This window comes from Lissotriton helveticus, chromosome 7 (genome assembly GCF_964261635.1).
Source record: "Lissotriton helveticus chromosome 7, aLisHel1.1, whole genome shotgun sequence".
In the NCBI taxonomy this organism is placed as follows: Eukaryota; Metazoa; Chordata; class Amphibia; order Caudata; family Salamandridae; genus Lissotriton; species Lissotriton helveticus.
The window spans coordinates 517,742,751-517,766,218 of record NC_136068.1 but is presented as its reverse complement, the minus strand read 5'-3'; the positions used below and the strand labels follow the sequence as shown (position 1 = coordinate 517,766,218).

Here is a 23,468-nt window from a genome sequence, read left to right as displayed (position 1 = left end):
CTTTGCTATGCCTTATCTATTAAATCTCTGCACTTGACCTGGTCCTCCTCCATTGTATTCTCACCATAGTTCAAGCACATGCAATCCATCATTTTATCTTCCGTTGCCCACTCTGTGTGGTGGTACTGCCACCAGACATTGCACATTATACACCACCTTGAGTGTACCCGTTCTTTGAGGTAGACAGTACTATAAAGGGGAGGTGCAAAATAAGTGTATAATCTTGTTGTAAACCTTTATTACTGCAGGACACAAACAGGGTTTCTTTGCTACAACAGCTTGAATTATATACAACACTACATTGGGCGCTAAAAATTGCAAAAAATCACATTGTAATGTTTAGAACCCCAACTGCTCAAAATTACTCAAAACGTAACCGTGAACAAATCAATTTACACTGGAAGAATACTGAAGCATTTGCTGTGTTTAATACAATCTTTAGTTTACTACAAAAACAAAACTTAAAACCGGTTTGCCCATAGGCAATTAAAACAGAAGTGGAATGCATGCAGGGTGAACGAACGGCTCAACTTTGCGCAAAACGTTCTTTAAGTCCACCAATGCAGTGTGCTAAAGTGTTTGGTATTTCAGGGCAGTTTCTCAACTAGTTTTCATCAGTGGTGGCTAAGTCCCCAGAGTAATCATTCAGCATCATCATCCGCATCCTCAGCAGCATCCGCATTTTCTGCCTCCACATTATCTGCTCCTCATTTTCATCGTTTTCACCATCAATATCCTCCTCTTCGTTTTGGTCATTGTCTTCATCATTCGTATCAGTTGTTTCCTCAACTACCGATTCTACCGTTTGTTCAACGATTTCAAAGGGATTCTCACCCTAGAAGTAAACACAAGTTTTAAACCATCTTTAGCAAAATTCTCATGAACAAATGCACACTAACTATTACAAAAGTAACAGCAAAAGTCTTGTGTACAGTGCAAGTAAAGAACTCAGATTTCAGATCACAAAAAGCAGAAAGAATACATTATTAGAAAAGTCATCTTACAACGGGAAAAACAGATGCAGGACTTAAAAATTTTAGAGTATGTCCAGACAGACCATAGGATGGAAAAATCCATGCCAGGTCTATGAACGCCCATGAGCTCCAAGGAGTTCTTGTACAGAGGGGGCGATGACTGGGATATTGAGGGTGGGCATCACATTTCCAAGAAATTCATTTCCTGCGAAACTACAATTTTTTGGGTGAAACTCAGTACGGAAGAAGTGTTATTTGCAAAGCTGAGGAGGGAGTAAACAGACCTGAACGTTCTATTTGCCGCGTGAGCTCACATGCCCTGGTGGCAGGGAGGGTGCAAGTGCATCTACAGCATTACAGGCTGCAAGCAAATTGTAATTTCATTTCAAAAATCTTTATTTCGATCACAGATCATAAAAGATACATAACATTTATACAACTTAAAAACTAATTAAACATGATGTGATCCAATATTTAAGAGATTTAAAACGAGGGGAGAGATAAAACAGTGTATATCTTGCAAGGGATTTTTATACAAGTCTTTTCATCAATCGGCTTCGAATGAACCACATAGAGGTCAGAAATTTCGATAGGGCAAAAACTACAGTAGGAGAGAGGTCTGTCTTTAAAACTCTATAGGCAGGTTGAAAAGATCTAAAACCCAAGTTCCGGAGTAGCGGGACTAACCAGTATTTCCTACTCCTCTCATAGCCCTTGCAGAAGAAGACAGCATGAACATCGTCCTCCTTCGGATGAGCACACATTGGACAAGTTGCTACGGTGGAGCGAGATTGCCATGACGCTGTAAATGAAGCTAGGGGAAGGCATCCATATCTCCATTGTAAAAATAGTTTCCTCGTTAATACAGGGGAAATAGCATCTAGAGCGCTTTCAAGACAATAAGAGTCTTTCACTTTTAGGAACAAGTGAGTCAAGGATCCTTCTCGAGTGGCATCAATAGCTCTTGTGAGCATCAGTTCATAGTATGCTCTCGCTAGTACCTTTTTTGGGGTCTTTACACAAGAGTTTGAAGGATCCGTCCATAGTTCCGGGTATCCCATCTCCTCTAGCATTCCCTTGACGTAGATCATCCAGGGGATCCTCTTGGCATTCCGTAGCTCCAGGAATTCCTGTAGTTCCTCTCTGTAATTTGTAAGGTCTGGGCTACACCACAAACGCCTCCAAAAGGTTAGGGGTTTAAGTCCCAGCTCCTCTGTTATTGGTCGAATTCCCAGGTCTAATCTAAGGGGAAATAGAGGAGTACTCTGGGGAAGGGCAACGACCTGCCTCAGGAATTTGTTTTCGATTGACTGTAGTTTAGGGAGTTGAGAGTGACCCCACAGCTCGCCCCCATATGTGACACCCGCCCGGGCTTGAATTTTATAAATATGCATAATTGGGGTTAGTGGGCGATAGAAGGATTTGTTCGCCAGACGCATGGTGCCACCCGCCAACTGAGCCAGTTTGATGGTCACTTTAGTCTGGTGAGACGTCCACGTTAAATGTTCGTTTAAGGTAATCCCCAAGTATTCGATGTTGTGCACACGTTCTAGTTGGACTGTGCCTATCCTGGGTGGGGCTCGATTATGGGGGTTGGGATTTAAAATCATAAATTTGGTTTTTTGTGGGTTGATTTCTAAACCACGTTCAGAGCAAAACTCTAAAAAGCCGTCCAGGGGGGGGGCGTGGCCAGCAGCCGGCGATGGCGGCAGCTTAGGAGGAGAGCTCCGTGATTGAAGCGGCCTCCTAAATAATCCGACCACCTATCCGTTCACGAAATTTCCCAGGCGGGAAGGCAACGAAGCCCAGGACCGGGCGGCAGTGTCACAGACTAGCGGGACTTCCTTCCGTGGTCAGAAAGTATAGTTTTGAGCGGAACCCGTGTGGGCCTGTATGAAGCATCCGGGCCGGGGAGTGGACTGCACCGCTGACAGGCAGGAAGTGTATTGATCCGGGCAGAGGGACACCGGAAGCGCCCGCCCGCGGCCGACGACGACGAGGGAGAAACCTCGGAGCCCTGATAACGCCACCGGACTTCACCAGCCCGGAGTGCGAGCCCAGGCACCCCTCCGAGGTGAGGAGAAGACCAACCCTGACAGCCTACGGGGGCGGAGAGAGGCGCTGAGAGCGGCGACACCGGGAGCAGGGGCCGCCATCTTGGGGTCGCGCAGAAAGCCCTGCTTCAGCAGCTGTGGACCCGGCGTCGCAGACGGAGCGCTGGGAGGGACGGGGAGTGCTTTTTCGCCGCCAGGCAGTACAAAGTATAGCTCCAGGGCTCCTCCACTGACTGGGGGCGCATTGCGCCGAAAAAAGCCCGGGCGGACACCGGACCCCATCGTGACTCCTCCCAGAGCCTACTCCGGGTGCTGAGGGTCGTCCACACAAGACTTTCTCCTCGGCCTCGTGCCGATTTATTTGTCAGTACCACGGGCCCTACAACATAAACAGGGGTACCAGGCGGGAGTTCGACGGCCGCAGGGCAGGGGCGGCACATAAGACACTGGGGTGGAGGAACTTCCGCTCTTTCAGGGGAGAACATTAAAACGACCGCCCCACGACTGGACCTGGCAGCTACATCCTACCGTACCCGCTGGCCATTGCGGGAGCGGCGACACAGTGGAGGGGCCATGTGATGAGTATTGTCGCTGATTATCGTATGAGCCAGAAGGGAATTTCGGGGTCCACACTGAACCGCTGACCGCCACGTGGGCTGTTGGACTGTGCCCCGGGGCCACCCGGGGGTGATACGAGTGGGTCTGCCCAGGCGGAGTCAGGTGTGGGTACGTACGAACAAGTGCACCGGTTCGGAGGATTGGGACACCGGCTTCCATCGCTTTTGAAGAGCCCCGCTGCTAAGATGGCCGGCAAGGGGCAGAAAGCCGGAGCGACGCAGTCCTGACTTGACCGGTTTGCATATGAGAAGCCAGTTTCCTCCCCCCCCCGACGCCAAAACACAGCAAGGCAAGGCTGCGGAAGCAGCGGGGGGCAAGAAGGCGACCCTGGACGATGTCATGCGGGCCCTCACGCAAGTACAAGCAACGGTGGGGTCAATCTCAGCCGAAATCACGCTAATAAGAGCGGACTTCCATAAGATGACGGAGAAAGTGAATAATATGGAAGTGGTGACCAAGTCCTTGGTGGAGGATGTGTCGGAGCTGCAGATTGGCATGGAACGCATCTCGAAGGAAAATAAGGAACTGCGAGACAAGCTCGATGACCAGGAAGGGCGCTCGAGGCGCAACAACATCCGTATAATTGGTGTGCCGGAATCGGAGGACACGAGGGCGATGGACCTGTATGTGGAGAACTTAATCAAGCAGACCCTGCAACCTAAAGGACTCTCCGCCTTTTTCACGGTGGAAAGGGCACACAGGGTCCCTGGAGGACGCCGGAAAACGGGCGCTAACCCCAGGCCGATCATAGCGAGACTCTTTAATTTCAGGGATCGGGACGCCATCCTGCAGGCGGCGAGGACTTCGCCCCCTGTTAAGATCCAGAACTCTGCGCTGGCCTTTTTTCCGGACTACACAGCCGAGGTCGCACGGAGGAGGAGAACTTTTTTCGAAGTAAAGAAGGAACTGAGAGCTAGGGAAATCCAGTATTCAATGCTTTTTCCGGCCAAGCTTCGGATTGTGGCAGACAATAAAACTTGGTTTTTTGATTCCCCGGAGATGGCGCAGGAATGGCTGGAGGGGTGGAGGCCGGTGGGCCTCCCTCGTCGCTCCAACAGGCAAAATAAACACCGTAATGCTGAACCCCGACAGGGCTCACAATCCACCGGGGAGGATGCGGAGGCACTCTCCCCTCTGCCTGACCATCAGGAGAGAGGCGATGAAGAGGAACAGTGACTCACTGCTATTGTCTGGCTGAACTGACTGCAACGATGACCGGCAGTGCCGCCTTGGACACTGGGCTGAGGGCCTCCGCAGCCGAGGATGGGGGCCGCTGATTCCGGAGAGTCCTTCACCCCAGCGAGCAAGTACAATGTTTTGGGTTGGGATCAGGCACTCTGCTGAGTTGGGGGGGCGGGCAGTTTTGAGTCCGTTGAGCAGGGGGGCAGGGAGGAGGGGAGTTGGGGGTAGGATGGGTTTTTGGTTTGTAGTTAGTACACAGGGTCAGGAACAGTACCATGGGGCAAAAGCGCGTAGAATAGTGGTAGCGCGGCAAAGCACACATGTTCACTCCACAAGCTGCTTGGTGCGCTGCGAACATCGACTGACTTTCCGCCCATTCAAACATGGCGGGGAGGGACGCTAGTATGGGGCAGTCGTCTCCGTTGAGCCTCATGTCCTGGAATGTGAGGGGTCTGGGAGACAAAATAAAGCGTGGGTTGGTCTTACAGAGCATAAAGAGGTTGAATCCCGCCTTGGTCCTACTACAGGAAACTCATCTGACTGGCACAGCGACACAGGCCCTAGATAGGAAAGGCTACAGCATGATTGTCCACTCTGAGTTCACTAAGGGGTCCCGAGGCACGGGGATATTAATGCACCGCTCGTCCAGGTTCATAACCCAATCCGTTAGCATCGACACGCAGGGACGCTTCGCAGCGATACACGGGCAATGGGAGGGGAGGCCGCTCAACGTAGTCTCAGTATATATCCCGCCGGCACTGCACACCATAGCTCTCCCAGAATTAGGAACATTTTTGTTGAACCTTCCAGAAGGGGATCTCATTGTAGGGGGTGATTTTAATGCGGTGGCACACAACTCCCTAGACCGCTACCCTGTGCGCACACAAACACCAGGGCCTTCCAGATTGCATGACTTCATGGAAGCGCAGGGATTAGTAGACATATGGAGGCAGTTTCACCCAGAGGACCGGCATTACACCTACTATTCGGCAGTCCATGATAGCCTATCGAGGATTGACTACTTCCTCACACTGGGGGGGGCCTCCTCAACTTCACTGACACTCACATCAGACCGCGAGGGATCTCAGACCATTCCCCGCTAACACTGACTCTTTCTAGCCAGGTACGCACCCATAGACGCATCTACCCCATTTACCCGGGATACCTCAAAGAGCCTGTTATAGCCAAGGCTTTAAAAAAAGGCACAAAATCCTATCTCGCTGACAATGAAGGGTCGGTGGCATCCCATACAACCTTATGGGAAGCATACAAGACGGTTCTTCGCGGGCAGGCAATCTCTGTTATCACGCAGCATAAGCGCACGAGGAGTAAGGAATTGTTAGACCTAGAGGGGCGGCTCGCCAGGGCAACACAGGACCACGAAAGGAACCCGACTGGGGATACACAACACGCGCTCAGACTGTGTCAGCAGAGTCACACCGACCATGTACGCCGCAAGGTGATGGACAATGTGGCAGCGACAACGAGCAGGATATATGACGTGGGCGATAAGGCAGGTAAACTCCTAGCCTGGTTGGAAAAGAAACGAGGAGGACAGAGGGCCATACTGCAACTGAAAGATTCGGAAGGGGTGTTACAGACCAGTCCGGAACGAATAGTAGAACTCCTGGCAGACCATTTCCATTCCGTATACTCCCCTGAAGTCGAGGTCACACGGGAGATGGTAGAAGGATCTCTCATAGGGGTACCTACCCGTACTCTCCCTCAGGACGCACGGGACGAGCTTGACTCGGACCTGACGGCCGACGAAATACAAGTAGCCATAGCAGCATTACACCCGGGGAAAGCAATGGGCCCCAACGGAGTGCCGATTGAATGGTACAAGATCATGTCCGAAACGCTGTCCGCACCCTTGCTCAATATGTACAAGGAATGCCAGGAACGGGGGCATTTGCCTCCTGACCAGCGCACGGCCACTATAGTGGCAATACCGAAGCCTGGCAAACCCCCTGAAGAATGCGGATCATACCGCCCAATCTCACTCCTTAACGCCGAAAATAAAATTTTGGCAAAATTACTGGCCACTAGACTGCTGCCCCATCTGGCGCATCTGATTCATCCAGACCAGTCGGGCTTTATGCCACACCGGAGTACGGCGCTGAATTTGCGACGGCTGCACGGGGTGCTGGCACGCGCCCAAAGGTTGGCGGGGCCGGCAGCGGTGCTGTCCTTGGATGCCAAAATGGCATTTGACATGGTCGAATGGCGCTATCTCTTTGCGGTCCTGGAGCACATGGGTGTTGGCTCGAAATTCATATCGTGGGTCAGGCTGTTGTACACCGACCCCGTGGCAAGGGTGACGGCCAATGGATGTATCTCGAGGGAGCTCCCGCTGGCGAGGGGCACGAGACAAGGGTGCCCACTCTCGCCGCTGCTATTCGCCTTAGTACTGGAACCCCTGGCCACGGTTCTCAGGACCACCCAGCTACTGAAGGGCATACAGTGGGGAGGCGACTGGGAGGATAGGGTCTCCCTGTATGCTGACGACATGCTCATTTACCTCATGGACCTCACGGATGGTATTCCGGTCCTTCTGGCACTATGTGAGAGACATGGTGCGGCATCAGGGTATAAACTTAACTGGTCCAAGTCCATACTCTATATGATACGGGGCGACCCCCCGGCCCTACCTATTGATTGCCAGTTGATTGTAGAACCTCTTTCCTTCAGGTACCTGGGGATTCACATCACAAGGGACCATGCGACCTTTCTGGAGTTGAACCTTGGGCCCCTGCTGGACAGGCTGAAGGCGGACGTGCGCCACTGGAAGACCCTCCCCTTGACACTGCTAGGTAGAGCGGCGCTCTTCAAAATGCTGGCGCTGCCTCGCTTCCTGTATGTCCTGGAGAACACGCCGGTGATGGTCCCATTGTCGTTCTTCCGCCAAGTATCGGCACAACTGTCAGGCCTGCTGTGGGGGGGCAAGCCAGCTAGGGTAGCACATTTGAAATTGATTAGAGACTGGTACAGCGGGGGGATAGCGCTCCCAAACCTTGAATTGTACTATTGGGCAGCTCACCTTAAGGTGATCAACCAGTGGATCCATGGTGCACAAGATGACCCGGCCTACCTGGCGGATAGACGCCAACTGGGCACGAACACCCTTCTGGCCCCGCTCTATAACAAGGGTATGGTGGGGAAGCTGGAGGGACCTACCAAACACACAGTATCTATATGGCATAAAGCTCAGAGGCGGCTTGCCTGGGAGGGAGTGATTACCAAACTCACACCACTATGGGATGCCAAGGCCCTTGGTAATCTGCGCAGCTGTAAAGGGTTTGACCAATGGGATACCATCGGAATCTCCACGGTAGGCGATCTATGGACGAGAGATGGCGTGCTCTCCTTTGCGACCCTGAGAGAGCAGTATGATCTCGGGGTGAATGAAACATACAGATATGTACAAGTTAGGCACGCACTCATGTCCGTGTTAGAGCTGGGGGTGACAGTCCCGGAGTCTGCTCCGTTAGAGGACCGACTGCTTACGGACTATATGGAGGCGGGTGCTACCTCCCTCACTTACCGTAAACTGCTGCACAACCTACCGGATCCGCTGGAGAAACTGAAAGAAAAGTGGGAAGATGAGGTCGGAGACCTGGCTGAGGGGGAATGGAATGCAGCGTTGGCGTCGCCTAGGGAGGCGGGTATATCCACCCGATTTAGACTGGTCCAATTTAAAGTATTACATAGGGTGTACTACACACGAACGACACTACACAAAATCCACAGGGCGGAACACCCATACTGCCTAAGGAATTGTGGGGAGGAGGGTACACTGTTCCATACTTTGTGGGACTGTCCTAATATACAAACTTACTGGAGGCGTGTGACGCGAACGGTCAGTCAGACCCTACAGAACTCGTTCATACCTGACCCTAGGGTTTGCTTACTGAATGTGTGGGGCCCAACCGACCTGTCACCACATGGGAAACGATGGGTGATCATTGGTATGATGCTGGCGAAACGAGATATCGCACAGAATTGGGGGGCGCTGGAGACCCCGACCCTGGCTCAGTGGTGCAGGAACATGGACATGATTATGTTAACATAGAGGGCGATTTACCAACAAAGGCTTAATCCACGCAAATGGAACAAAATATGGTCACCTTGGAACACATACAGAGGGGATATTTGTGAACCCCTGCCTGAAGATGAGGATGGAGACAGCTCAGGGGAGGACGAGGATATGATGTAATGGGGGGGAACCAGGGGAAGGGCATTAGAAGCAGCGGAACGCGCAGGGCCCCAAGAACCGAAAATACAGGCAGGATTGTTTGTTGCTAGGGAATATGTAAAATGCTTGCGATACTTCTATTCACGCCAATGCTGTATTTGATTTATGACACGTATCGTTTATCTTGACCCTTTTAGTAGTACTGTTAATAATTTGGATGCAAAAACAAAATTTGAAAAGTTGCTATACTGATTGGATGCAGCTGAATGTTGACGCTGCAATGAAACGTGACTATCCGTTGATGCTTATTATGTGATGGCAACAATAAAAACAAAATTTAAAAAAAAATTAAAAAAAAAGCCGTCCAGGATGCGTTGGATCCCCATAGGGGATTTAGACAGCAGCAGGGTGTCGTCTGCAAACATAATTGCAGGCACCCTGCTGCCTGTCAACTTTGGGGCATCAGTATTGGCAATCCTGTTTAGGTGGGCAACAACCCCGTTCACAAAGAGGCAGAACAGGGTCGGAGCAAGCACACAACCCTGTCTCACCCCTCTGCGAACGGGGAACCTCTCGGTTAGCTTGCCACTTTTGCCACACCTTACGCGGGCATAGTTGTTATGGTGAAGTCTCATCAGTATTGCCAGAATGTCACCTGGGACGTTTAGCTCTTCCATCACTCTCCACAGCCTCGATCTAGGTACCAAATCGAAGGCGGCACGTAAGTCTACGAAAATAGTGTATAAAGTCCCGCCCTCGATTACGGCTGTTCTCCAGTAAAGAAGATTTAGCCTGAAAATTTGGTCTATGGTCGATACACCCTGTCCGAATCCTGCCTGATAGGGGGATAGAATGTTCATCTCTTCTGTCCATGCCTCAAGTCTATTCAGAATCAGTCTACCGAAGAGTTTTTGTGATATGTCGATGAGACTGATGGGGCGATAGTTGGCAGGAAGCAGGGGGGATCCCTTTTTGTAAATTGGGACCACCTCTGCTCCCCTCCAAGTATCGGGCACCTCCATTCCCCCCAGAATAGCATTGAAAATCAGTGTAAGGTATGGAGTCCATATCGTCGGTTCCTGTTTAAAGAAGTCCCCTGGCACTCCGTCGAGACCCGGGGCTTTTCCTGCGGCTAAGTTTTTAATGGCCTCCCTCACCTCTTTTTCAGTAAAAGGGACCCCTATAGGACTGGATGTGTTTATGATACCATCACTGTTTTGTTCCCCCCCCCCTTCCACATATAGTGCCTCAAAATGGCTCTGCCATGCCGAGGGGGCTATGTTGGGCTCTATTGCGGAGGTTAAATCCTCCGTGCCATTCGCGACTATGCGCCAGAATTTGCGGGAATCTCTGAATGTTAGTGTTTTGGTGAGATTCTCCCAATGATCTTGGTCCCATTCCGCCCGCGCATTTGCAAGGAGGATTTTATACGATCTTCTCCTAGCACGGATTTCTTCACGGTTGAGACGTCCCTTTATAGCAAGTAGCAGGAGGGCCTTAGCTTCCCTACAAGCGGCATTGTACCACGACGTCTTGGGCGTAGGGCCTTTCCTGTTCCCTGAGGATGAGAACAGATCCTGCTCTAAGGTATTGATGGTGTCAGCGTGTATTTGTGCGAGCTTACCTCTGCTGGTATCATCTGAGACCTCGTTTCCTAGCTGAAAGGCTTTCTTCAAAAGTGGGATAATCCTTTCGTATAGCCGGGGTATTCTGTCTGGGCTGTTGGCCAATTTCTCCCACTTGACTTTCCTCCGATTGTTTTCCAGTAGGAGGCCCACCTTATCTTTGTCCGATCCATGGGAAGCAACCTCCCCCCCAGGCAGGTAATAAGTCAATTCCAAAACATTGTGGTCACTGTCTGTTCTTTCAGTGACTTTGAAATCAACTATTGCTGACCACATAAACAATTTAACCATAATGTAGTCCAGTCTAGATTCACTACCTGTTTTGTTGTAGGTATGGCTACTGGGTATATCTGATTTACAACGGCCATTGCACGCCCTTATGCCTAGGTTGAGAGTGAGGGCAGTTATCTGCAAGGCCAGAGGAGTCCAGGCCCTTGGGGGTGGTGCCACCGTCTCTGGGATGAACCAGCACAGATCTTCCTCATGGGAAGGACCATCACGTAGTCCAGGCAGTGGTTCGTAGTGACAATTAAAGTCACCTCCTACCAGGCATGCTAGTTCGCTTGGAATGCCTTCTAGGAGCACTGATAACTGATCTATAGTCCCAGATTCTTTGTGCATTGGTACCGGCCTTGAGTAAATGTTGATGACTAGCAACTTCGTGGAGTCTGGCCACTCAAGTAGGACAGCTAATAGGTCGTCGGAGGCGGTCTCTAGATAGGAAGCTTGACAGCCCAAATTCGTGGCTATCCATATCGTGAGTCCCCCCGACGGCCTACCCCTTCCCCCCCCATTTAGCGGCTTTGAAAAAAGAGGCAAACCCCGGGAATGATATTTCCTCACGTGCCCAGGTCTCTTGAAAAAGGAGTATATTTTTAGAGCTGATGTAGGAACCCCACTCTGTACAAACTATTTTGCTAGCAAGGCCTGCCACATTCCAGGAGATCACTGTAATATGAGACAATTGGGTAGTGGATGGGCCTGAAGCAACAGGGTTGCTGGGGGTAAGCTCGATGGGCACAGGTAGGCTTGTGAGGGAGTGATTCATGCCCATGGGTTTGTTGGCAGGGGATAGAGTAGAATACGTCCTGCTTGGGACTTGACTGGGTTCGACTATACTGGGTGCCAAATTGTAATTAACTTATCCGTTTGCAGCATGTGTACCTGTTTGATTTAATTAATGATTTGATTTAATTTGTATAGCGCTTGAATCACCTCCGGGGGGGTCTCTCATCACTTGGAAGCGCAGCATAAGTGGTTAAAGGGGGGTTAGAACAGGGCAGTTTTCAGGAGTCTTCTGAATTTAAGATGGTCTGGACACAGTCTTAGGGCCAGCTGTAGTTGATTCCAGATGAACGGGCGAGAAAGACCTGCTTCTGGATCTAGCCTTTATGTTGGGGGTTTTGAGGAGCGATTGGGAGCTGGAGCGCAGAGTCCGAGCCGGGTAATAGCGGCGAAGTTTCTCTACTAGATAGGGAGGGCCATTGCCCCAGATAGCTTTGTGTCTGAGACAGCAGATCTTGAATTTCACGCGTTGTCGTATGGGCAGCCAGTGTATCTGATGAAGGAGGGGAGAGGAAGCTGATCTGGGGGAGCATTCAGAACCGTGCAGGCGGCTGTGTTCTGTATCATTTGCAATCGGTTTAAGGAGGACTCATTTGCAGCGATAAATAGGGCGTTGCAATAGTCCTGCTTGCTTAGTATCAGGGCCTGTGTTAGGGTTTTCCTTGTTGTGTCGGGAGATAAGTAAAAGCTTTCCTTAGTAAGCCAAGGGTGTGGAAGCAGGATCAGACTGTGTGAGTAACGTGTTTCTTCATGTTTAGGGACTGTTCAAGGTGAACACCGAGGTTTTTGACTGTGGTTGCCGTGGTCGGGGGTGTGCCTAGTTCTGGGGGCCACCAGGAAGGTGACCAGAGGAGGGGGGCATCTCCAAAGAGCAGAACCTCCGTTTTTCCAGCGTTCAGCTGGAGGAAATTGCTTTCCATCCAGAGTGAGATTTACAGCATTCCTAAAGAGAAGGTAGATTGGGCAGATTGAGAAGTTTTATTGAAAGAGAAGGTAAGCTGTTGATGCTTTTATGCCTGGGGCTGAAGGGTTACCCATGTGTGCCTTGAAATTTGCTTTTAAGTAGAACTGCAGAATGGCCATATTTCTGGTTGAATACAAGACTGCAACAGAAATATACTTACTAGAAATACCAATAAAGAATTTGCTGGATTACATTTATATTTAAAGCAAACATCTCCAACGTATAGCTCTGAATCTACTGGCAGCTCACCGATACCCTGGAAGATTGGGGGTTTGACAGTGTGAAAACACGAGCCAGGATACAGGTATCCTGACCCTATAGGACACATGGAGGGACTCCCTCATGGGCAAGTGCTCAAAATGTTTTAGGGGTTTTACACTGACATATGTTGATGTTTTACCTACAAAAAACAATAGAAATTCAGCAGTTATACTTATCTGAAGAAAGAAACTAGAACTTGTGCCCATAAGTAACTTAAGGCCACAAGTTTTTTTTAAAAAGTTATTACAATTTGAAGTGCTGATTTTTTTATGCTTGTGTGGGTAAAAATGAAACTAACGTCCCTGGAACCTTTGGCTTTTTCAGTGGATTGTACAACTTTAATTGTGACAGACATCTGGGTAGTCAGAACAATAATTCTGCAAGGCATGGTCACTCACCATTGTGGTAGCTCTCATAGAAAAAGTTGGACTGCCGATTTAACTGGCCAAGCAATTATTCAACTCGAGGCAATAGGTTCAATGTCTTCAGATTTGGCTCCTAAAAATCTTACCTTTGCATACTGTTCGTACCGGGACTGGACTATTGGATTGTTTAGGATACTTGTAGCAGTGAGTACGCTCTCCCTTTTTATTTGTTCCTTGTAAGCCTTGACAAAATGTTAGATTAATAAACGTTAATTTATACACATACTGCTAGTTCAACTACAATAACTTGGTTGGAGCCTAGAAGTGAAAGCATTCAATGTGGACAGAAACCCTTTAGAAACTACTCTGCCACCAGGGTGTGCCAGATAAGCGTTTAAAAAACACCAGGGACTCTTATTAGGGAATGACCTGCAATCTCGCTCCCTCCACAAGCAAGCAATCAAACCCCACCAAGCAGGCCGTGACCTGAAACCCTCAAGGGAAAAGAGCACAGCCTTTGGCTTTTTCAGTGGATTGTACAACTTTAATTGTGACAGACATCTGGGTAGTCAGAACAATAATTCTGCAAGGCATGGTCACTCACCATTGTGGTAGCTCTCATAGAAAAAGTTGGACTGACGATTTAACTGGCCAAGCAATTATTCAACTTGAGGCAATAGGTTCAATGTCTTCAGATTTGGCTCCTAAAAATCTTACCTTTGCATACTGTTCGTACCGGGACTTGACTATTGGATTGTTTAGGATACTTGTAGCAGTGAGTACGCTCTCCCTTTTTATTTGTTCCTTGTAAGCCTTGACAAAATGTTAGATTAATAAACGTTAATTTATACACATACTGCTAGTTCAACTACAATAACTTGGTTTGAACCTAGGAGAGAAAGCATTCAATGTGGACAGAAACCCTTTAGAAACTACTCTGCCACCAGGGTGTGCCAGATAAGCGTTTAAAAAACACCAGGGACTCTTATTAGGGAATGACCTGCAATCTCGCTCCCTCCACAAGCAAGCAATCAAACCCCACCAAGCAGGCCGTGACCTGAAACCCTCAAAGGAAAAGAGCACAGCCAAAAGACAAGGCGAGCAGGACTCCAAGGCAGACTGCAAGGCAACAGGTTACACAGAGTCTGATTGAATGGTTGGAAATGCCTCTGGCAGATTTCCTGAACACAAATAAAAAAGCATTGTCATTTACGATGCAAATAGATCAAAGTCTCTCAAATACGAGACCTTTGAGGCACTCGTGCTTTAGCTGTAAACATCGTAAGATAAAGACGAGGAGCTGCAATTGCTTCAAAAGCAAAGATATAGAAAAAAATGGCTGCTGCATACCTTTTTTCTATTTGTTTAGATTTGTTACAATGGCAGCACCTGAAATAAAGTGCGGCTGCTGAGATTGTAAAAAAAAAAGTATATTAAGAGGCATATAGCCGTGTTGGACGCTCTCCAGGAACAAAACGAAAGTGTGGAGGCGTGCGATGCGAGTTAAAAAAACGTAACCAACTGTTGCGGGAGAGCGCATCCTGTCTGCCCTTTAAGAAAATAGTGCTTGGGGGCTGCAATTAAAACCTACTGAGAAACATGTAACAGGGGGTCTGTAGGTCTCCTCGTGGGAGGTTACAAGAACAGAAAATACTACACAAGATGTCAAAACACTGAAACAAATCTGCATATACATGGAGTAAAACAAAATGTAAATGAGGTAACACATTTAAATAAACTTACCAACTTCCTTTTTGCGTGATCAGATGATTTTTCATGTTGCTGCACAGAACTATGTAAAGCAGGAACATAGACACTGCAAGCACTGCAATGGACAGTCTCAACTTTCATCATATGATCATCAGCAGAAACACCTAGATACAAAAAAAAAAAGTAGGCTTGTAGTGCAATGGTAGATGCATGAAACTTCACCAAAGTATCTTTTAGTGGTTCTACCCTTCAAGTGCATTCTCAAGAACTTAGGGAAACGCAGCCAAAGGGAATGGGACAACCTTAACTTATTGTATAATTTGAGAACCAGACACAAACACCACAAATCTTCACAATCTGCAAAAAGACGCAGTTCAAATAGCTTTAAAAACTTCACCTTCCAGTAGAACTTTTTCTAGTGTTTTTGCGGCCTCAGTCTGGTTAGTCTGCGCTTTACATAGAGAGGTCTTCTTAAACTTATTGACCATGCATTCCTGAAAGATGCAGGGGAAGTTTAAGGCACGGTAGACGTATAATTAGGATTGCCAACATGACATTTGAAAACCATTATAGCATAGCTATAAATAATGTGATACCCAGAACTACACTAGTTAAAAAAACCTCTAAGCATAATGCACGTCAAGCAAAACCAAAAAAGAAGGACGGTCTGAAATGTCACTATGCAGAACACCAGCACTTACATGCAAAAAGGACATCACAACTTTGTCGAATTTGGTTTGCTTCTGTATATGATCCAAGGTTTCCTGGTGAGCAGTACTTTCCAGGTGAGCTTCAATGTCCTTTTTAGGTTTCGCCTGGCGTAGCACTGCGCAGCAGTGCACGCGCAGGCGTAATCTTATTTAATTTAACTGAATTTGCATCTGGTCTGTTGCGTAGCGCTCCGCATTGCTTTGTTTGTTTAGTATATTTAAATTGTGAATGCTCCGCATTGCTCTGATTGTATAGTATATTTAAATTGTGAACGCTCCGCATTGCTTTGATATTTTATTTTTATTGAAATTGTGCCCGTGTGCTCCACCGCGAGTTCGCATTACCCACATTGCCTCCTGAGCACAATCGCTGCCTGATTGCGCCCATAGCGCCCTGTTGTCCTGTTGTTGTTTCGACCATTTTGTTGTGCCTGCAGCCCATCCCTCCCCCTACGCTCCCGCCTCCCAGCTCCCCCTCCCACCCACTAGACACCAGAAACGGCCCGGCTGGGGATTCTCTGTGACCAGCCTGACTCCTTGTGAAGCGGTCGCTCCACCCTTCCTCCTGTCCCCGTAGCGCTGATACTGGTATCGTAGCGCTGCTCCCCCCCCCACTGCCATACCTTAAATTTAATTTAACTGAATTTGCATCTGGTCTGTTGCGTAGCGCTCCGCATTGCTTTGTTTGTTTAGTATATTTAAATTGTGAATGCTCCGCATTGCTCTGATTGTTTAGTATATTTAAATTGTGAACGCTCCGCATTGCTTTGATATTTTATTTTATTGCAATTGTGCCCGTGTGCTCCACCGCGAGTTCGCATTACCCGCATTGCCTCCTGAGCACAATCGCTGCCTGATTGCACCCATAGCGCCCTGTTGTCCTGTTGTTGTTTCGACCATTTTGTTGTGCCTGCAGCCCGTCCCTCCCCCTACGCTCCCGCCTCCCAGCTCCCCCTCCCACGCTCCGCCCCCCTCCACTTCTCCACTTATGTCCGATGCACCTACGCGCAGCGGTCGCGCCCCATGCGCGCCGAAGGTGCGCCAAAGGTAAGCCCGTCTACGCCCGTCCACGCCTGGACCGCGCCCAGCGCCAGTCCCCCTGGTCCCCGCCGCACCCAACCCACTAGATTCACATATGATGCCGCAACTCTCCTCGCCCTCAACCCCGGACGCACACCACAATGCTGCGAAGCCACCCCAGGACGTACCCACGGCCCATTCACCTGCCTCTCCTGCAAGTTCAACTGCTTCAGGACCCTCACCAAATCCACTTCTTCCACACACAGCTCCGACTCTAACGACCTGAAGTGCATCCTGCTTAACACCCGCTCGGTCCACAGACACGCAACTGAACTCTGGGACCTACTCGACACTGCGTCACCGGACATCGCCTTCCTTACAGAAACATGGATGAACACATCATCAGCACCCGACATCGCCAGAGCCATACCGGATGCTTACAAGATTATCCGAAAAGACCGCACCAATCAAACAGGAGGAGGCATCGCCATCGTCCATAGGAACACCATCAAAATCACGACCAGCTCCGACGACAATATTGCAACCGCCGAACATCTCCACTTTCAGATCCACACCGACCCTAGGACCACACTTAGAGGCACCCTCATCTACAGGCCTCCAGGAACCCGCACTCAATTCAGCGATGACATCACTGACTTCGTCAGCCCACATGCCCTCGCCTCCGAGAACTACATTCTTTTAGGAGACCTCAACTACCACCTTGAAAACAAACACGACAGCAACACCTCCACCCTTCTGGACAACCTGGCCAATCTCGGACTCAAACAACTTGTTGACACCCCCACCCATGCAGCCGGACACACGCTCGACCCTATCTTCACCTCCAGCAAGCACATTTCCTTTGATCGCACCACAGCTCTCCATTGGACAGACCACAGCTGTGTTCACTTCAACTACAAAACCACCCTGACCCACATCCGCCCACAACCTATTCCTCGGAGAAACTGGAACAAAATCACCTCCGACCAACTCCTCACATCACTCAACCAAAACCCTCCCACCCTCTCATTGGACCCAAACCAAGCAGCCACCAATCTCAAGCAATGGATCACCCACAGTGCTGACGAATTAGCACCCCTGAAAAAGCACCAGATCAAATCAGCCAGCAAAAAGGCTGCCTGGTTCAATGATGACCTTAAAAAATCCAAGAAGCTATGCCGCTCCCTGGAGAAAACATGGAGAAATAACCCAACCACCGACAACATGACCACCCTCAAGGCAGCCACCCGCAAACACCACCAACTGATTCGATCCGCCAAGAAATCAGCATTCAAGGATCGTCTCGACAACAACACCCACAACAGCAAGGAACTTTTCAACATCGTCAAAGAATTCACCAACCCCACCGCAGCATCTAACGACATCACTCCCTCCCAAGACCTCTGCGATGCGTTATCCTCCTTCTTCTACAACAAAATTGCCGACATCCACAACAGCTTCGAGAACACTCCCAGCGATCAACCCTCCCCACACCCCTCAGATCCTACTCCGCCAACTAACAACCTTAGCGCCTGGAACCCAATCACCTCTGAAGACACCATCCGCCTAATGAACTCCATCCACTCTGGCTCGCCAACCGACCCCTGCCCCCACCACATCTTCAACAAAGCTGACTCCATCATCGCACCCCATCTCCGTGATGTCATCAACTGCTCGTTCAACTCTGCCACCTTCCCAGAAAGCTGGAAACACGCCGAACTCAGCGCCCTCTTGAAGAAATCCACAGCAGACCCTTCTGAACTTAAAAACTACCGACCCATATCCCTCTTCCCTTTCCCCGCCAAAGTCATTGAGAAAGCCGTCAACAGCCAGCTCGCCGCCTTCCTTGAATCCAACAACTCCCTCGATCCATCTCAATCCGGATTTCGAGCCAAACACAGCACCGAAACCGCCCTCATTGCAGGGACAGACGACATCCGAACACTACTGGATAACGGAGAAACAGCGGCCCTCATTCTACTCGACCTCTCCGCCGCTTTCGACACAGTCTGCCACCGCACCCTTATACAACGCCTCAGCAACATCGGCATACAAGGAAAAGCCTTGGACTGGATCATCTCGTTCCTCGCCGGGAGAACTCAAAGAGTCCGACTTCCCCCATTCAACTCAGAGGCCCCTGAAGTCTTCTGTGGAGTACCACAAGGATCTTCACTCAGTCCCACCCTCTTCAACGTTTACATGAGCCCACTCACATCCATCGCGCGCCAACACAACCTCAACATCATCTCTTACGCCGACGACACCCAATTAATCCTTTCCCTCACCAAAGACCCTAACACCGCCAAAACCAACCTTCACGAAGGCATGAAAGAAGTAGCCGAATGGATGAAACATAGCCGCCTAAAACTCAACTCAGACAAAACGGAGGTGCTCATCCTAGGATCTTCCCCCTCTGCCTGGGACGACTCTTGGTGGCCTTCCGCTCTGGGCACAGCACCGACAGACCACGCACGTAACCTTGGCTTCATTCTAGACTCCTCTCTCTCGATGTCCAGACAAGTCAACGCAGTCTCATCCTCCTGCTTCAACATACTTCGCATTCTCAAAAAGATCTTCCGCTGGATCCCCCTCGAAACAAGAAAGACTGTCACCCACGCACTGGTCACGAGTCGACTGGATTATGGTAACACACTATACGCCGGAATCACAGCAAAATTACAGAAAAAACTCCAACGCATCCAAAACGCATCAGCGAGACTCATATTGGACATCCCTCGCCAAGATCACATCACCGGACACCTAAAAGACCTCCACTGGCTTCCCGTCAACAAAAGAATTACGTTCCGTCTTCTCACCCACGCACACAAGGCCCTCTACAATCTAGGACCCGAATGCCTCAACACTCGACTGTCCTTCTACAAACCCACCCGCCAACTAAGATCGTCCAATCAAGCCCTCGCCGCAGTCCCGCGCATCCGAAAATCCACCATGGGCGGCAGATCCTTCTCCTTCCTGGCTGCCAAGACCTGGAACTCACTCCCCACTCACCTCCGCCTTACTCAAAACCACATCTCCTTCAGAAAAGAACTTAAAACCTGGCTATTCGACAAATAATGAACCCCTTCCCCAAGCGCCTTGAGACCCTCTGGGTGAGTAGTGCGCTATATAAATGCCCGAACTTGAACTTGAACTTACCAGGGCTTTGTCCCGCCTCTCTCTTCCATTGGCTAGCTCCATAAATGGAGGCTAGCCATTGGAAGAGAGATCTGTCCGTTATTGTCAGAGCAGATTCGTGGGCGTTCCCTAGATTTTTTCACATCCCGCCTCTTTTAGAACGTCATGCGGCGGTGGGCGTATATGTTTTTTTTTCGGGCATGTTTTTCTCATTTTTAATGTGTCTGTTGCCGGGATGGACGTGTCCCGCTCTCCCCCGCAGCCCCGCAACCCCCCGCGGCTTGCTCCCGGAACCCTGCACTTGTTTTTTTTATCTTTTGTTCGAGGAACGTTGTGCTTGTTAGGTCTTGTTTAATCTTTTGTTCGAGGAACGTGCCTTGTTAGGGAACAAGGCGCGAAGGGCTCCGGGACGGATCTGAGGCCTTTTGAAGGTGAGTAAACGTACCCCACTGTCAATTGGACGTGGAAGGGACCCCGCCGGCCGCTTGTGATAGCCTGCCTTCTCTTGTTTTGCCAATTGTTTATCTTCAAAACAAAAAAAGTGCCCAGTGCTGATGCCGCCGGAGAGCTCTTTCTTCTCGCGCTCCAAGCACAGGACTTGAAACGCGTCTTTAAAGTCGACGCCGGGTCTGTGGTGTCGAAGGTGAGCCCGGAACAGCAGGGGTGTTTTTGAACCGGTGCTGGAGGGTGCCGGTTACCGCTGCCACGCTTTCATCCGGAAACGAATCTAACGTACATGACTCTGAGTGAAGATGCAGGGGTACAGAAAGGCGCTGCCATTGTCGATTTAACATCAAATGCCCCGCTGCCGCTTCTAACTTGCCTCTCTATCGTGGTATTGATAACTTTTATCATTTAATTATTTTTCTTTAAAAACAAATCAAATGTTTATTTCTCGTTCCATTGGAAATCTCGTTCTTCCTAAAATTAAAAAGACTTTAAATTCCACAGCTGGGTCAGCGGTGACCCCGGGTGCAGGATTGGTTCTTGACGCTGTAAATTATGCGGGACACACATACCTCGCCTGTGAATTATGCGGCGCACACATACCATCACCAGCCATGATCCCCTGCCCCCCCCTCCTCCCACCCCCTGCACTTGATGCCTCAACTCGTCCTTTTGTTTGGATGCTAACACGACACCCAGTCAGTGAGACTGAAATGTCGGTGCTTCATGGGGGGGTCCAGTTTAAACTGCATTTCGGGTCGGACCTTTTCTTAGCATTCCTTTCTCTTTTTGACGGTTAATTTTAATGTCAGGTTCGTTTTGCTCAAACAATTTGTTTTGAATTTAGTTGGACTGTAACATAGCGCTTTGCTTTGTATTTAATTAGACTGTGTAACATAGCGCTTTGTTTTGTATTTAGACTAACATAGCGCTTTGTTTTGTATTTAGTTAGACTGTGTAACATAGCGCTCTGTTGCGTATTTAGTTAGACTTTGTAACATAGCGCTTTGTTTCATATTTAGTTAGACTGTGTAACATAGCGCTTTGTTTCATATTTAGTTAGACTGTGTAACATAGCGCTGCAAGGCTGTGCATCTCACACTGACCCGTGTAAGTACTTACCGACCCAGGGGAGAGCGTCAGCTCTGCTGTCGGTGACGTCTACTTGCCCCTCTCTCTCACAAGGTACACCGAGTCTACGCCCCTCTTCTCTCCCTCTCTTGCTGTTAATCTCTCTTATTTTCCCTGTTTCCTGCTCGCTCGCTGTCGTGCTCCCTCTCTTTCGGTCTCTCTTTCACATTGACTCGCTCCTGCTCTAGATGTGTGTCTCTCTCTCTTCCTCTCACCCATTTCCATTCTGCTTTTTCTCCTCTCTCTTTAGCACTTGTTCTTTTTTCGTTCTCTCTTTATCTCCCTTCCACTTCATTGCTATTTCTCCTTCTTTCTTTTTCTTACTCTCTCCATCCCTTCCTCTCTCCCTCCCTAACTCCTTTCTTCCCTCCCTCCGCCTCTCTCTCCTTCTCTCTTGCCCTTCCTCTTTCCTTCCCTTCCTCTCTCCCTCCCTCTCTCCCTCCCATCCTCTCTCCCCCTCCCTCCTTTCCTCTCTCCCTCCCTCCCTACTTTCCTCTCTGTCCCATCCTCTCTCCCTCCCTGCCTCTGTGTCCCTCCTACTCACCACCCCCTCCTTTCCCCTCTCCCTCCCTTTCTCTCTCCCACCCTTTCATCCTCCCTCCCTTTCTTCCTCCTCCCTCTCTCCATCCATGCATCCCTCCCTCCTTTCCTCCCTCCCTCTATCCCTCTTTCCTTCCCTTCCTCTTTTCTTCCCTTCCTCTCTCCGGTCCCCCTCTCACTCTCTCTCCACTTCCCTCCCTCTCCCCCTCACTACCTCTCTCCATCCCTCCCTCTCTCCATCCCTCCCTCTCTCCGTCCCTCCATCTCTCCCTCTCTCTACCTACCTCCCTCCCTCCCTCTCTTTCCCTCCCTCTCTCCCTGTCTCCGTCCTTCCTTCTCTGTCCCTCCCTTCCTCTTTCTCTCCCTCCCTGCATCCCTCCCTCCCTGAGTCCCTCCCTCCCTCTCCCCCGCCTCTCTCCCTCTATGCCTCTCTCTGTTCTCCCTCCATCTCTCCCTCCCTGCCTCTCTCCCTCTATGCCTCTCTCTATCCCTCCCTCCCTCTCTCTCCCTCCCTCCCTCTCTCTCTCTCTCTCCCTCCCTTTCTCCCTCTATGACTCTCTCCGTCCCTCCCTCTCTATGTTCCTCCCTCTCTCTCCTTCCTTCCTCTCTCTCCTTCCCTCTTTCTCTCCCTCCTTCCCTCTTTCTCTCCCTCTCTCCACCCCTCCCTCATTTTAGAACCATTTCTCGCCTAGTTATTACAAGACGATGGCCCTTTTTTCAAATTCCCCCAAAATGCCTTCTGTTAAATGAGGACGAGCTCATCACATATATTCAATTCCATCTCCAGAAAGACATGCCTGTCTGACTGTTAATCAAAGGGACTTTTTGAATCTGCTCATCAGGGGCCCGATGTAGGTAATTCTTATTTACCACTTCATAAATACCGAATTTTACCGATTCGGTATTTAAGAAGTGGTAAATATGAAGGGGGGAGATGTAGGTATTTCAGAATCTGTAAATACCGAATCGTTAAGATTCGGTATTTACCGATTCTGTAAATACCGAATCGGTATTGCCCATTGATTCCTATGGGCTTTGAAGCCCATAGGAATCAATGGGAAATACCGAATCTGTAATTACAGAATCGGTAAAATTACCGAATTTGCAAGGGTGACAGGGTGTCACTTTGACACCCTGTTGCACCCCTGTTCCTGGCTTGTGTGCCATGTGGCACACAGACATGCCCTAAGGGCATGTCTGTGTGCCACATGGCACAGGTGTACATGCACAGATGTGCATGTACACTGGAATTCGTTATTTACCATGGAATAGTATTCCTTGGTAAATAACGAATTCTAAAGGCCCTGTAGCACTGTTTAAAGTGCTACCTACATAAGAAAATACAGATTCGGTAATTTTACCGATCGGTAATTTTACCGAATCTGTAAAATTACCGATTCGGTAAAATTACCGAATCTGTATGTTTTTAAAAGCCCTACATACCAATGTCCAAATACCGGTCGGAAAGGACC

At 49.5% G+C, this 23,468-nt stretch overlaps 1 protein-coding gene across 1 annotated transcript in view; it reads right to left on the bottom strand.

Annotated features, from left to right (window-relative positions):
• Positions 1 to 264: 264 nt before the first annotated feature.
• The window catches only part of LOC144766851 (DBIRD complex subunit ZNF326-like), a 28,182-nt gene continuing 4,978 nt past the window's right edge, over positions 265 to 23,468 (bottom strand). The window contains exons 2-3 of the mRNA XM_078650566.1: positions 15,047 to 15,177; positions 265 to 835 (exon numbers count right to left, since the gene is read on the bottom strand). Of these exons, the coding sequence (XP_078506692.1) occupies positions 605 to 835; positions 15,047 to 15,177 (362 nt within the window). The 3' untranslated portion in view covers positions 265 to 604. The remainder of the gene's footprint in view (positions 836 to 15,046; positions 15,178 to 23,468) is intronic.